Below are 14,855 nucleotides of genomic sequence, written 5' to 3'. Positions count from 1 at the left end.
TAGTTCTCTGAAAAATCCGCTAGGTTCTCTTGCGTTTCGATAAAAGCTGCGTTTACACGATGCGTTATTTGTCCCATTGCGTAGCAGTTGGATTGAAAATCACGTGCTCCAGTTCTTAACAGATAGTAACGTTGTGCGTGGTTAGTATCTGGAAGTAGTTGATATCAAAAACTAAAATAACAGTAAAAGGTAAGTAGGCAATAACTTTATTCTTTTAAATTTCACTGTTTTATTATTCAGGTTACATATAATTCGACGGTATCTAACCTATTAATTATTAGTTACTTGGGTAGGTACCTAGGTAAGTTTCGGATGTAGAAGTTGATATTAATATCTAAAATTTAGGTTTCCAGGATAGGAAAATGGAATAAATGAAGTATAGGTAGGTATTTCTTGCATGTTTTTTTTTTACTTTTTTTCCCAGAGGTCTATTCAATCGGTACATAAATAGAGTAAGTACTTGGATAGAACTAAAATAAAATAATACTTTTTAATCTTATATTATAAGAACGAGTAAATAATAAAGACACAAATGACGGAAATGGATTGCCAAAGACACAAATGGATTTGTCATCTACCTAATATGATGATGAATAAAAAATATTTTTTCTTGGAATTGGATATTTCAGGATCAGTTAAGTCCTAGGTAAGGGTTTAGTTCCAGGAAAATTGAAAGCCTCCTCCATAACCCCCGTACGGATTCGTTCCTGGAGCAAACGAATTTCCCGGGTTGAAGAACGATTGCAGGAAGTGCTCAGCAAAGTCTTGAGGACGCATTTGAGTACCTGTAATTTTAGAAACTCTGTGACCTTGATAAGTAGAGCAAAATCTAGGTAGGACGTATTTCAAGGGAAACTTTGTTTTATTTAGATCCAAAACTTCAATTTGATTTTCTATTACAGTAGCCTGTTCCACGAAAGTATGGCATAATGGGCAGACATCTTGTAAACAAAAGTACCTGACCTGCCTTATGTAAGTTATTACGAGTAGGTAGGTACCTAGTTATTTAGTAGGCTGTTCACTTTTACACAAATTAATAAGTTTTATTATTTTTCCATACTAAACTTTCGTGGAACAGGCTACAGTTAGGTCTTAGGTGGTCATTTATTTTTCAATACTTACTTACCTATTTACTTTCAATAGCATTCGTAGGTGGTCATGTATTTTTCACTAGCATTCTAACATAGAAAGGTTCAAGATTCGCAGCCCCTGGTGTTAGTGATGTAATGATATTACGATGTAACTCCTGACGAGTTACATTGAGGTTGCACCTACATTGGTTACGTACGTACCTAGTTACCTACTGGGACTTACCTATTTACTTTCAATAGCATTCGTAGGTGGTCATGTATTTTTCACTAGCATTCTAACATAGAAAGGTTCAAGATTCGCAGCCTCTGGTGTTAGTGATGTAATGGTGTTACGATGTAACATGTAACTCCTGACGAGTTACATTGAGGTTGCACCTACATTGGTTACGTACGTACCTACTGGGTTATGCTAGGCTAGGGTAGGCTTAATGCTTATGCTTGTTCAGCTTGTACAAAACGATGTGGTAGGTAACTGAACTGTCAAACCGTATTTCGTTTACAAGCGGGGTCAGTGCAATAGTTTTAAACTAAAATGGACGCGTCACACAAGGGATCAAGAAGCGACCGCCTCAACATTTATTAATGATAAGGGGTGTCGGTCACTTCGAACTCCCTACGCGAAGTTCGCGCCTCCCGACACGCTTAATGTATTCTTTCTAAACTTGCTGTGGAAGAAAATAGAGGTTAATCTCAATTCGGTGGCAAAAAGCACCGCAGTTTTCCACTTACACAACCCGAAAAGCCTCAAATGATCATACTGTCAGATTCGCCATCTTGATTATTACCAGAGCCGTTCTCTTCCAACCCCTGTCGAGGATAGGAGCCGTACACGGCCGGGAAGGTGTACGGCCGCACGCCCGTGACAAAGGGCCGAATGGCCACCGGCCGTGCCCCGAAGTACCCCGGCCTCGGGGCGTAAAAGGGCTGGATGACTTGAATGTTAACGTCGGCGTTGGAAGGGAGGCTGCTCAAATCGAGGCCGAAAGGTCCTAGACTCGTTGAAGGTCTTAGAGGATTCGTTGAGGTTCCTAGAGGTCCTAGAGGGTTAGTGGTCGTACCGAATAGTTGGCTGAGGAAGTGGGCTACGTTGAGATGGCTGGTTTGGGGTCGGGGGCGAGGGAAGGACTGGACTGGGGGTGAAGAAGTGGAAGATGCAGAGTGAATGGTGACGGTTCCGTTGCCTGAAAGCATTATCAAGATTAGGAAGAAAAAAAATCTGATGTGAACATAACACGACTTTCTATTACATTATTTACATTTGTGGAATTTTATTAGTCATTACTGTCGCCACCTGCGTTGAGAGGGCTGGTTTGGGGCCGGGGGCGAGGGAAGGACTGGACTGGGGGTGAAGAAGTGGAGGATGCAGAATGAATGGTGACGGTTCCGTTGCCTGAAAGCATTATCAAGATTAGGAAGGAAAAAAATCTGATGTGAAAATAACACGACTTTCTATTGCATTTGTGGAATTTCATTAGTCATTCTCATTACATACTTTTGTAATAGAAAGCAAAAATCAATTTGTATCCATAATACCTACATAGGTAGTAATATGCTAGTACAATTGCGAAGTGCTTATTATACTGTTCGGATGTGAGCTAAAGATTCCCTTTACCCCAGTAGTAGGGTACCTATTATTGTGGTCAAGTTCTCAAACAATGTTGAGGACAAAATTACGGACGGGCCCCCGAAAATCTGATCAGGAAAATTTCTATTATGTGTTGATTTGTTGAACGGAACTTACTTCGTTTCTTTAATCTAGGCTTTTGGGCTGGTAAGTGGTAGACCAAAATACCTACCACTCACCAGCCCAAAGCCTAATTATCCTACCTAATCGAGGCAATATTCAGGGAAACTGCGCTGGTTCCAAATTACATCCATTCTTTGTTTATTTTTTCGACTTCTTTGTAGAATTTCTTTGAATAAATTATTGTTGTGACACTTGTTATTTTGTAGCATTTCTTTGATTATTATCCCTCTTACAATATTGTTATTTCTATCTTTTTAGCATTTCTTTGATTGTTATGTTTATTGCTCAACTGCGCTGGTTCCAAATTACATCCATTCTTTGTTTATTTTTTCGACTTCTTTGTAGAATTTCTTTGAATAAATTATTGTTGTGACAATTGTTATTTTGTAGCATTTCTTTGATTATTATCCCTGTTACAATATTGTTAATTATTGTTGTGACAATTGTTATTTTGTAGCATTTCTTTGATTATTATCCCTGTTACAATATTGTTATTTCTATCTTTGTAGCATTTATTTGATTGTTATGTTTATTGCTGAGGATAATCATTCTTGTCATTTTTATCACTGTTTATTACGGACGCCCTCCTGATTACTAGGCGAGCGGCTTGACCACTACTACAACACGGATACGTTGATGTGAAATTCAAGATTCATACCAGCTCCCTCCATTACCATTCATTATCTTTCTTGATTTCTCTGGCACCTTCAGCGCATCTTTACGTTTGACCTACATTTTGACTTTGATTGTTACACCCTCTGACTATCAAAGTCACGATCCCATTTCGTCTTGGTATTTGGTAAATGACGGCATTTGCTACAATTACCTCATTGCTTTAGTAATAGAATGAAGTAAAAATCAATTTGTATCCACAATACCTACATGGTAGGTGTAATACTAGTACCTACTGCGAAGTGCTTATACTGCTCGAATGGGGGCTAAAGAGTCCCTTTACGACCTTTACCCCAGACGAAGAGTACTTATGAGGTATTGGTTGCCAAGTTCTCAAACAATGTTGAGGACAAAAATTCCATACTTCTGCCGAGATTGTACTCACGCCCTCCTGATTACTAGGCGAGTGGCTTGACCACTACAACACCGACACGTTGATGTGAAATTCAAGATTCGTAATATCATGATAATTCATACCCACTCCATCTTTCTTGATTTCTCTGGCACCTTCAGCGCATCTTTGCGTTTGACTTGCTCTTTGACTTACAAACCGAAAAAAAAGTCCATCACTAACTACATATGTATAACTAACCTGCTGGTTTGGTGGATGTGACAACTTTACCCGGACCATACACGGGCCCAACAATGGAATTACAAAAATATTTGATCGGATTTTGATTTTGTCTTTACTTTCTATGTTCACATGCTGATGAGGTTTGAAGTGATATTAATTATTTATCGACTATTTGTGATCGATTAACAAAATAATCGTTCGATTATTTTATTAATCGGTACAATCGGCCATTATTAAAATTCTATCTACTCATTGAAACCTTGCGGGGAAGAATGGAAAATGCGATCCCATGTGTGGACATTTGGAAAATAATTTTCAATTAAGCTACTAACAATAATAATAACCTACTTACTTAGTGTTGAAAAAATCGATTCAGTCAATTCTTAAAAACATCGATTCTCCAAAATAATCGATATTCCACAACTCAATTTGAATGAAATGGTGTGGGCATATCGATACAGATTTCACAATAGGGACGTAGGTACGTATTGACATATGAGTAATCATCATTAGTTGAGATTTAAGCAGAGGAAAATTTTGAATAGCAGATGCGTCCTGCAATTATGTTTTGTTTGTAAACACTACGGCAATTAGGGCGTCTATTGGCCTAAACAGGGGTATCCAAATATCTCGGGAAAATGATAGTATAAATTCTGAGTTCTGAAGTGAAGGTGCTTTTCAGTAGAGGTTCATATTTTGCAGTCCTATAAACCCACCTACATCTGCGTTATATACAAGTTCGAAAGGTATTTGATCTCTGATCATTTCTTTTTGAAAAGATTTGACAGAGCTCTCTCTCTCTCTCTTTTCTCTCTCTCTCTCTCTCTCTCTCTCTCTCTCTCTCTCTCTCTCTCTCTCTCTCTCTCTCCCTCTTTATCCATCTATCTTTTAATCCTAGACAAATCCTTGAGGGTTGTGGTGAAACAACTGATTTCTAATAAACTGCATGCAAAGGAACCAGTTAGGAACCTACGACCAGTTTGAAAGAGGGTCGTCTTAAATACAGGAGGACCCGGGTTCAGTCCCAACCGAGGTACATTTAAATTTGTTCTCACTATAATAATATAAGAATGTGACTACATAGCCAGCCTAATACTTAGTTAGCTTTAAGGATAGCGCTTCTGCCTAGCAAGCGCGATGTTGCGGGTTCGATTTCCGCCCGGTACGGTACGAATTTTATCCTAAGCAGATAATGTTGGTTGCCAGAACGGCGGGCTTTCTCCTATCCTGTCTTCTTTCTCTCTTTCGGGACGATAAGAGCGCTTCTACCTAGCAAGCGCGAGGTTGCGGGTTCGATTTCCGCCCGGTACGGTACGAATTTTATCCTAAGCAGATAATGTTGGTTGTCAGAACGGCGGGCTTTCTCTTATCCTGTCTTCTTTCTCTCTTTGCTTTCGGGACGATAAGACCTCGGCAAATTACAGTTTCCTCTATGAAATAGGTATGTTTTAAATAAATAAATCTTTTAAAAAATGACCACATAGGTAATAGTATAAATTCTGAGTTCTGAAGTGAAGGTGCTTTTCAGTAGAGGTTCATATTTTGCAGTCCTATAAACCCACCTACATCTGCGTTACATACAAGTTCGAAAGGTATTTGAACTCTGATCATTTCTTTTTGAAGAGGTTTTATAGAGGGAACTGTAACTGCTAAGGTCTTATCGTCCCGAAACCAAAGAGAGAAGGAAGACAGGATAGGAGAAAGCCAGCGGTTCCGAGAACGAACATTATCCCATCAGGATAAAATCCGCCCCGGGCGGGAATCGAACCCGCGGCCTAGCGCTTACAAGGCAGACGCGCTACCAACTAAGCTAATTAGGCTGACCTTCTTTTCTGATTCTTCCTTACGAGCTACTTCTTGTATTAATTTGAAGTAATTATATCTTCTTTACATTCCGTTTCTGTTCGACAGGTAAAACATTTAAACTCATATTTAGATTGCAATTATAGCCGTAATCGATTATGTGACTTTTTTTATAGTCAACATGGCTGAACCAATGAGATTCCTCTTTGGACGTCCACACACTTGCTCCACCAATCAGAATCTCACAACCTCATTGGTTCAGCCATGTATAAAAAAAGTCACATAATAAAATACGGTTTATTTCAAAGGGTTAATTTCTTGTTTTCTCGTGTTGACCCAGCACCTAAATGGGAAGTATTGTGTCTCTTCTCACCCATCTGATGAGGGACATACTACGGTGTCTTGAAAAGTCTTTGACAACTTTGAAAAACACTGCCCTAAATATTATTCACCACAAAAAATGAATGAATGAAAAGTCTTTGACAACTTTGAAAAACACTGCCCTAAATATTATTCACCACAAAAAATGAATGAATGAAAAGTATTTGACAACTTTGAGGAGCACTACCCTAAACATTCATGTAGCACCAGAAAAAGTGGATGAAGAGGGCAAATGGGCAAACGCTTGTGTGCGCTTCCATAGATCACCCTTATGCGTAAACTGCGTACCTACCTCATAAGTTCTGATTTATTTCAATTAACCACAGAAAACCAAGTTGCCCCGTTGTAAATATTAAGTAAATATTATTGTAAATATTATTAATATACATCACATGTGAAGAGGAAATTGCTGCGATATCTTGGAATTTAATGGACGCACCTACTCACACACATTCCTTGTTTTTCACAATGTAAGTAGGTATGTCAGTGGTTTTTATATGTGAAATGAGTTTATAATATAAAATCTTGTAAGGGTGCAAATTTTGTACTTACAGTTAAGTTATTCGAAGAATTTAGGGTATTCAGGCACATGTCTTAAGATTCTGTCAATAAGTACCTACCCACATAGTTATGTAGGTAATTACGTTTTTCCCTGATGTCAAGTTCATTATTACATATAAATAAATAGTTACATATCATTTTATTTATTTCACGAGTAGTAAATAGGTAAGAAGAGACGAAATTGAAACAATGAAAACCTATAGAGGATTTTGTAAGATTCAAAATGACTTTAGTTCAAAACAAGAAGACTTTGATTTAGATAATAAGGAGCACAGTTGATCTTCCCTAAAATCTTCGTCTCCCTCACACTCCCTTCAGACACACAAAAAGGAAAGAAGCACTTACAGTTCCCTCTATCAAACCTCTTGAAAAAAAAAATGGTAATAAAAAAGGGAAAAAATTACTATTGCGTTTAACATAAGTCTAGTTTGAAAGTCCTCAAATACGTCACCACCACTTGTAAAGGCTATTCAACTAGTATAGCTACCTACAATAAACAAAGAGGTTATTTTTGTCGTTAAGTCATTTTTAAGACAAAACTATCAAGGTAAGCACATATACATTTAGTTTTACGTACTGACACGGATTTCCTGAAACAATGAAGTTGATGGACATTTTATTTTACCATTACACCTCATGAGGGGGGAAAAAACCGTGGGGTAACTAGAGTTAAGCAATGCTGTAGATGGTTAGACTGTTGGAGCTTATGTTAGTATACTAAAAGGTAAACAGGTTGAAGAACGATTGCAGGAAGTGCTCAGCAAAGTCTTGAGGACGCATTTGAGTACCTGTAATTTTAGAAACTCTGTTACCTTGATAAGTAGTGCAAAATCTAGTTAGGACGTATTTCAAGCGAAACTTTGTTTTGTTTAGATCGAAAACTTCAATTTGATTTTCTATTACAGTAGCCTGTTCCACGAAAGTATGGCATAATGGAAACCACCAGTATAGGGACTAGAGGGCAGACATCTTGTAAACAAAAGTACCTGACCTACCTTCTGTAAATTATTGTTGAGTAGGTATTCACTTTTACACTATTATTAGCTTTTATTATACCATGCCTATATAAGCCTTATGCTATATTAATAGCGAAGGTTAAGTGCGAAGGGCATCCACTCGGAAAATTTTGTTTAGCCAAAACCAGTTGGCCTCAGAGAAATTAATTACTAATAATAAAATCGTATTTTTATTTGAATAAAAATACCTGTATCACAGGCAGAAACTCGACTTCGGATCTGGAAGTTGGTAAATCGAATCCAAGTCGAATAAAAAAATTAAGCATAATGATCGAGGAACGACTTCAAGCATTCATACTTAAGGCCAGCGACTCAGGTGTACCTGTCTGGATTGAGAGGCCGACGATAAACGCCGACCCCATCTGAACTTGGGAAAAGGCGAAGAAAAAAGAAGAAGAAGATTATACCATAATGAACTTTCGTGGAACAGGCTACAGGTAGCTCACAGTCTTTAATTCTTTAATTTTTCACTAGCATTCTAGCATAGAAAGGCTCAAGCATAGTTACTAGTGTTAGTGACTTAGTGGTGTTGCGATGCAACCCCCGACGAGTTACATTGCGGTTCTACCTATACCTACATTGGTTACGTATACATATAGGTACTGGGTTATGCTAGGCTAGCCTTTCCATCTTTCTTGATTTCTCTGGCACCTTCAGCGCATCTTTGCGTTTGACTTGCTCTTTGACTTACAAACCGAAAAAAAAAGTTCATCACTAACTATGTACAACTAACCTGCTGGTTTGGTGGATGTGACAACTTTACCCGGACCATACACGGGCTATTACGGACGCCCTCCTGATTACTAGGCGAGCGGCTTGACCACTACTACAACACGGATACGTTGATGTGAAATTCAAGATTCATACCATCTTTCTTGATTTCTCTGGCACCTTCAGCGCATCTTTACGTTTGACCTACATTGTGACATTGAAGATCGTCCATTAACTAACTAACTAACCTGCTGGTTTGGTGGATGTGACAACTTTACCCGGACCATATACGGGCTGACTGGGCACAGTTACACCTATCACTGTTTAGTTTTTGTTCTTCGTGTTGTCTTTAGTTTTTGCTTCGTTCTCTTTGTTCTCATAACGCTCTAACTGTTCTGGGGAGATTTTTTTTTCCATTTTCACTCTCATTTAGAGGATTCTCTTCTCTCTCCCGCTCTCTCTCTCTCTCTCTCTCTCTATTTCTCTTTCTCTCTCTCGAGGGAAGGTGACTAGGGGCGGACGGTTTGTGGGACGGGTCAAATAGGGCGGCGATACCAGCATTTGACGCATTTTTCGGCGGCACAATAATGCCCACCTTATTCTGGGCGGCGTTGCACAGTGTGGCTGTGACGAGCTGAAAAAGGCGACAGAAACGGGTTACAAAAAGTTGAAAAAGGGAAAAATCAAAAAGTATGAAAAGATACTCACCTAGAAATATAAACTTTAAAAAAAAAATTATTCAACTGTTCTGGGGAGATTTTTTTTTCCATTTTCACTCTCATTTAGAGGATTCTCTTCTCTCTCCCGCTCTCTCTCTCTCTCTCTCTCTTTCTCTTTCTCTCTCTCTCTGAAGATTAAACATCATATCTGGGCTTTTGTGTTCAGGAGGAAACTCTTTGAAAAATACTAATGAAAAACTAAGAGAACATAAACTGAAAGATGACAGAGGGTTTCGAAATAAAAATGATGAATGGGAAGATCAAGTTACGTAAAAAGAGGTTTGGATTGAATTTCTACTAAAAGATTTCTATTTTCTATTGAAATTTATACTAGGAACAATAGATTTCTAATAGACCGTTGTATTAAGCAGCCTATGTTTCGAATATGGGGAAAAATGGAATTTTCGAAAAATGGGGAAGAAGGAAAACAATAATGTCTACTTTTTTCTTTTTCTTGTTCTTATTCTTCTTCTGCTTTTTTTTTTTGTCTTTCTCCTTTTTCTTCTTTCTCCTTTTTCTTCTTCTTTTTTTTCTCTCCTCATCCTTCTTCTGAATTTGACTTTTTAATTTGCCTATTTGTTCTAAAAAAAAAAACTATAGAATCTACAGTTCACTAATAAGTTGGCTTCGTCTAATATCAACTATTGTTGAAAAAGAGATGCTATTTGGTCTATGACACCCTGTTTATTTCTAATGCAGAAAATCATGTGAATCTGATAAGGTTTGGATTGAATTTCTACTAAAAGATTTCTATTTTCTATTGAAATTTATACTAGGAACAATAGATTTCTAATAGACCGTTGTATTGAGCAGCCTATGTTTCGAATATGGGGGAAAATGGAATTTTCGAAAAATGGGGAAGAAGGAAAACAATAATGTCTACTTTTTTCTTTTTCTTGTTCTTATTCTTCTTCTGCTTTTTTTTTCTCCTTTTTCTTCTTCTTTTTTTCTCTCCTCATCCTTCTTCTGAATTTGACTTTTTAATTTGCCTAATTGTTCTAAAAAAAAAAAAATATAGAATCTACAGTCCACTAATAAGTTGGCTTCGTCTAACATCAACTATTGTTGAAAAAGAGATGCTATTAATTTGGTCTATGACACCCTGTTTATTTCTAATGCAGAAAATCATGTGAATCTGATTCACCCTGTCTGGACAATCTCTACAGGTTTTTTGGACTGAGATAAAAAAGATAAAATAAAAATAAAGATACCTAAAGTCTTACCTAGATGAGAAAAAATATAAAGGTGGCGAAACTCACTTTGGAAAATTTTGTAACAAATAAAAACCAAAATGAGAAAGCTCGGAAAAAAATGAGAAGAACAAGGGAAGGAAAAATAATATGCTCTCATAATTTTATAACTTACAGGGGAGATTTAGCTCATTCTAAGCTTTTTTTGTGCCAGCTTAAAATTAACTTGGCGGTAACACACCTTTTTATGAGCACTAAGATCGCAGATTAGATTTCCTTTTTTTTCTGAAAACTTCAAGGCAAACTTTATTCTGAACAATCAGGTTCGTTCTTGGAACGGCTGGCTTTCTCCTATCAGGCTGGTTCTTCTTTTCTTCGATTTTGCACACCACTTGAAAAAAAAATGAGTAGCAAGTAGCAAAATATCCATGTCAAATACTTTCTTAGAGTTTGTGCCAGCTTAAAATTAACTTGGCGGTAACACACCTTTTTATGAGCACTAAGACCGCAGATTAGATTTCCTTTATTCTGGAAACTTCAAGGCAAACTTTATTCTAAACAATCAGGTTCGTTCGTGGAACGGCTGGCTTTCTCCTATCAGGCTGGTTCTTCTTTTCTTCGATTTTGCACACCACTTGAAAAAAAAAAAATTGAGTAGCAAGTAGCAAAATATCCATGTCAAATACTTTCTTAGAGTTAGGTACCTCCAGAAAATTACCTTTTTCGACCGTGTCACCAAATAGAGCTACTACGTTCTAAGCTTTTTTTGTGCCAGCTTAAAATTAACTTGGCGGTAACACACCTTTTTATGAGCACTAAGATCGCAGATTAGATTTCCTTTATTCTGAAAACTTCAAGGCAAACTTTATTCTAAACAATCAGGTTCGTTCTCGGAACGGCTGGCTTTCTCCTATCAGGTTCTTCTTTTCTTCGATTTTGCACACCACTTGAAAAAAAAAAAAATGAGTAGCAAGTAGCAAAATATCCATGTCAAATACTTGCTTAGAGTTACCTCCAGAAAATTACCTTTTTCGACCGTGTTACCAAATAGAGCTACGTACCTACATAATTATTTACCTAAACCGTGTGTCCTTTGGACTACCCTGTATTTAGGTTAAATAGAATAAGACAAAGAGGAAGTGTAGAAGTCATGTTTCCCGTGTATCTTTTTTTTTTTCCTTTGTAAAGACGGAAGAAAATGTAAAGAAAATAGTGCGAAGGAAAAGTTAAAATTAGCAAAAAAATAAAGAAAGGGTGAGAAAAGAAAAAGAAAAACCTTACTTTTTATTCTTTTTTTCTCCTGGCTAATAATAAAAAAGTGTGAAAAGTTAAAAAGACGTGATTGTATGGATGAAAGTAAAAAGACGAACAATTTTTTTTCCTCTTCTTTGCAAAGTCTTTTTTAGCCGGTTCTCAAGCACATAAAAAAAAGTACTTTAAACCGGTAAGAAGACAAATGAAGAATACTGCTCGTAATCTTTTTCTCCTTCTTCTTCTCCTCCTACTTCTTCTTCTTCTCCTCCTCCTCCTCCTCCTCTTCCTTCTTCTTTTAAGAGGTTTGATAGGAGGGAACTGTAACGAAGTCTTATCGTCCCGCTTTGCAAAATCGAAGAAAGAAGGAGGTCAGAACGAACCTTATCTGTTTAGGATTCCGCTAAACCCACGATCGCTCTATAATACTTGCCACATTGCATAATCAAAATGGTTTCCAGGCGTTCATACAAAATATTACTCCCCTAATCCTTAGCCGGAAAAAAACACATTATAGGTATTTAGGTAATTTGGTACCTAGATAGTACCTAGGTAGATACCTAATTAGAATTAGGGAAATAATTGGAATGTTAGAGAAGAAAAAGAAAAACCTTACTTTTTATTCTTTTTTTCTCCTGGCTAATAATAAAAAAGTGTGAAAAGTTAAAAAGACGTGATTGTATGGTTGAAAGTAAAAAGGCGAACAATTTTTTCCTCTTCTTTGCAAAATCTTTTTTTAGCCGGTTCTAGAGGGAGCAGGGAAGTTCAGTACCGTTGTGTTTGGTTGGTACCTGTACGGGTGACTGTTTGTGATAGATAGATACATTCTAGCCTTTTAGTGGTTGGGTGGAAGACCGCCTCCAGGAGAAACCTGCCATTTAAAAGAAAGCCAAAAAGAAAACCCTTAGAGCTCCATTTCTATGAGGTCAATTTCTCAAATATATTAGGATAAAATTCTATGCCTCGGCCGGAATCGAACCCACGCCTTCCTGTTTACTACTACCCATGAAGTCAGCCAAAACCCTTAGAGCTCCATTTCTATGAGGTCAATTTCTCAAATATATTAGGATAAAATTCTATGCCTCGGCCGGAATCGAACCCACGCGTCCCACGCCCTTCTGTTTACTAGGCGAGTGTCTTTACTACTACCCATGAAGTCAGCTTCGGGAGGATAATAATGAGCTGTTTGATATGGCAACGAAAAAGACCAGGTGGCCGAAAGTCTGCTACGACCTTAGCTTTCGAAAGCGTTCAACAAAATATCAAGTTTAAACAAGGGACTATATTCGGTATCTCTGTCTTATTTTGCATAAAAAAAATACAAGTACCTACTTTACCCTGGATATGGCAACGAAAAAGACCAGGTGGCCGAAAGTCTGCTACGACCTTAGCTTTCGAAAGCGTTCAACAAAATATCAAGTTTAAACAAAGGACTATATTGGGTATCTCTGTCTTATTTTGCATAAAAAAATTACAAGTACCTACTTTACCCTAAAAACAAACTTAAACAGAGGACCATATTCGGTATCTTTGTCTTATTTTGCATAAAATTACAAGCACCTACCTGTTGGGGTCTCGAAGCAAATTTGCATAAACAAAACCACACAACCAACTTTACCCTGAAAACAAACTTAAACAGAGGACCATATTCGGTATCTTTGTCTTATTTTGCATAAAATTACAAGTACCTACCTGTTGGGGTCTCGAAGCAAATTTGCATAAACAAAACCACACAACCAGGGAGTAAGAAAATTTGTTGATTCTTCTATTTTCCTTCAGGTTTTATTTTCTACTTTTGTTTAAAGTTTTTTCCTGTTCCATTTTCTCTTTCTCGACGTCTTTTCTTCCCCGTTTCTCCTACTCCTCTTTTTTCTCCTCCTTCTGCCTTTCTTCCTTCTCCATCCACTTCTTATCTTCCTCCTCGTCCTCCTCCCCCTCCTCCTCCTCAATTTATTGTTATTTGTCCTCCACATTACTTCCTAGTTCGTACAAAATAGTATGACTCTAAGTAGAAAGTCTCTTCTTCTCCTTCATTCTCTTTCTTCTTCTTCTTCTTCTTTCACTTCTTCTTCTTCTTCTTCTTTCACTTCTTCTTCCTCTTCTTCTTTTTCTTCTTCTCCTCCTCCTCCTCATTCTTCTTCTTCTTCTACTTCTTCTTCTTACTATTCCTCCCCTTCTTTTCCTTCTTCTCCTCCTCCTCCTTCTTCTTCCCCTTCTTCCCCTCGTTCTAATTCTCCTTCTTCCTTTTCTTCTTCTCCTCTTGCTCCTTCTTTAAACCAAGAGTCAAACATACGTGGGAGTGAAAATATTGTTTTTCCTAACTATACCTGCACCCACTTAATTCCACTGTTGGTGTACGGTGCTCCCCTCTTTGGATAATTGGTGCAGGGATTTCTTTCTCTTTTTTTCTAATAAGTACTAAATTGATCAAGGGTTTTACCTATTTTTTTATACCTAGGCGATTTAGAGCAGGTCAACTCCCACATATTCTTTCCATTATTTATGTATTATTCTAGTTTTTTTTATCCTTAAAAAGAGAAAATGGTCAGAAAAAAAATCGTATTTTTCTGATTAAAAAAATTAAATAAAATTTCCGATTAAATTCCGATTTCTGATTAAATAAAATAAAATAGTAAAAAGAGAAAACGGAGAATATTTTTCCCTAATTCTGTCCATTTTTCATGGCACATTAAGATATATTTGTATGAATCGTCAATAGAAATTAGAGATTATAAATATTATAAATAAATTATACCTAATTAGTCACCTTTCTAATAAATTAAAAAATCACTACCCTAAATTTCAGCTTCCCATCTTTAGCCGTTCAAAAAATATTCAGGGGTCCCCGGACTTTTGAAACACTCTGTATAGTGTTTTCGTTTTGAATTTCTGATAAAATATTTTTTATTCACAAAATTCCGTAATTGGTCTCAAAAAAAATTATCTTCGTCTGCTTCTTCTTCTTCTTCTTCTTCTTCTTCTTCTTCTTCTTCTTCTTCTTCTTCTTCTTCTTCTTCTTCTCCTCATCCTCGTCCTCCTTTTTCTCCTCCTAATTACTTACCTTTTTCCGTGTCCAAGGTTACCAAAAAGGACTCCTAGTAGTGTCTACCTATTTTGTACCTACATAAATAGTATTTTC

At 37.1% G+C, this 14,855-nt stretch overlaps 1 protein-coding gene across 1 annotated transcript; it reads right to left on the bottom strand.

Moving 5' to 3' along the window:
* Window positions 1–400: 400 nt before the first annotated feature.
* LOC103516453 lies at window positions 401–2,282 on the bottom strand. The gene is made up of 2 exons (XM_017447057.2): window positions 1,877–2,282; window positions 401–785 (listed from the first exon to the last, which is right to left on the bottom strand). Exons 1-2 carry the CDS (start codon window positions 2,280–2,282, stop codon window positions 655–657), a joined length of 537 nt encoding a protein of 178 aa, XP_017302546.1. The 3' UTR covers window positions 401–654.
* Window positions 2,283–14,855: the final 12,573 nt, after the last annotated feature.

This window comes from Diaphorina citri, unplaced genomic scaffold (assembly GCF_000475195.1).
Source record: "Diaphorina citri unplaced genomic scaffold, Diaci psyllid genome assembly version 1.1 scaffold1573, whole genome shotgun sequence".
NCBI classification, from domain to species: domain Eukaryota; kingdom Metazoa; phylum Arthropoda; class Insecta; order Hemiptera; family Psyllidae; genus Diaphorina; species Diaphorina citri.
Note: the sequence above shows the minus strand (reverse complement) of the source record. Positions and strands in the feature narration are given on the sequence as shown.

What these genes read in the sequence shown, in the direction of transcription:
- LOC103516453 (XM_017447057.2), bottom strand. Translation starts at nt 2,282, where the DNA reads ATGCTTTCAGGCAACGGAACCGTCACCATTCACTCTGCATCTTCCACT. An exon ending in GTTGGAAGAGAACGGCTCTG is followed by an intron (nt 786 to 1,876) that starts GTAATAATCAAG and finishes CTAAAATTACAG; the next exon opens with GTACTCAAATGCGTCCTCAA.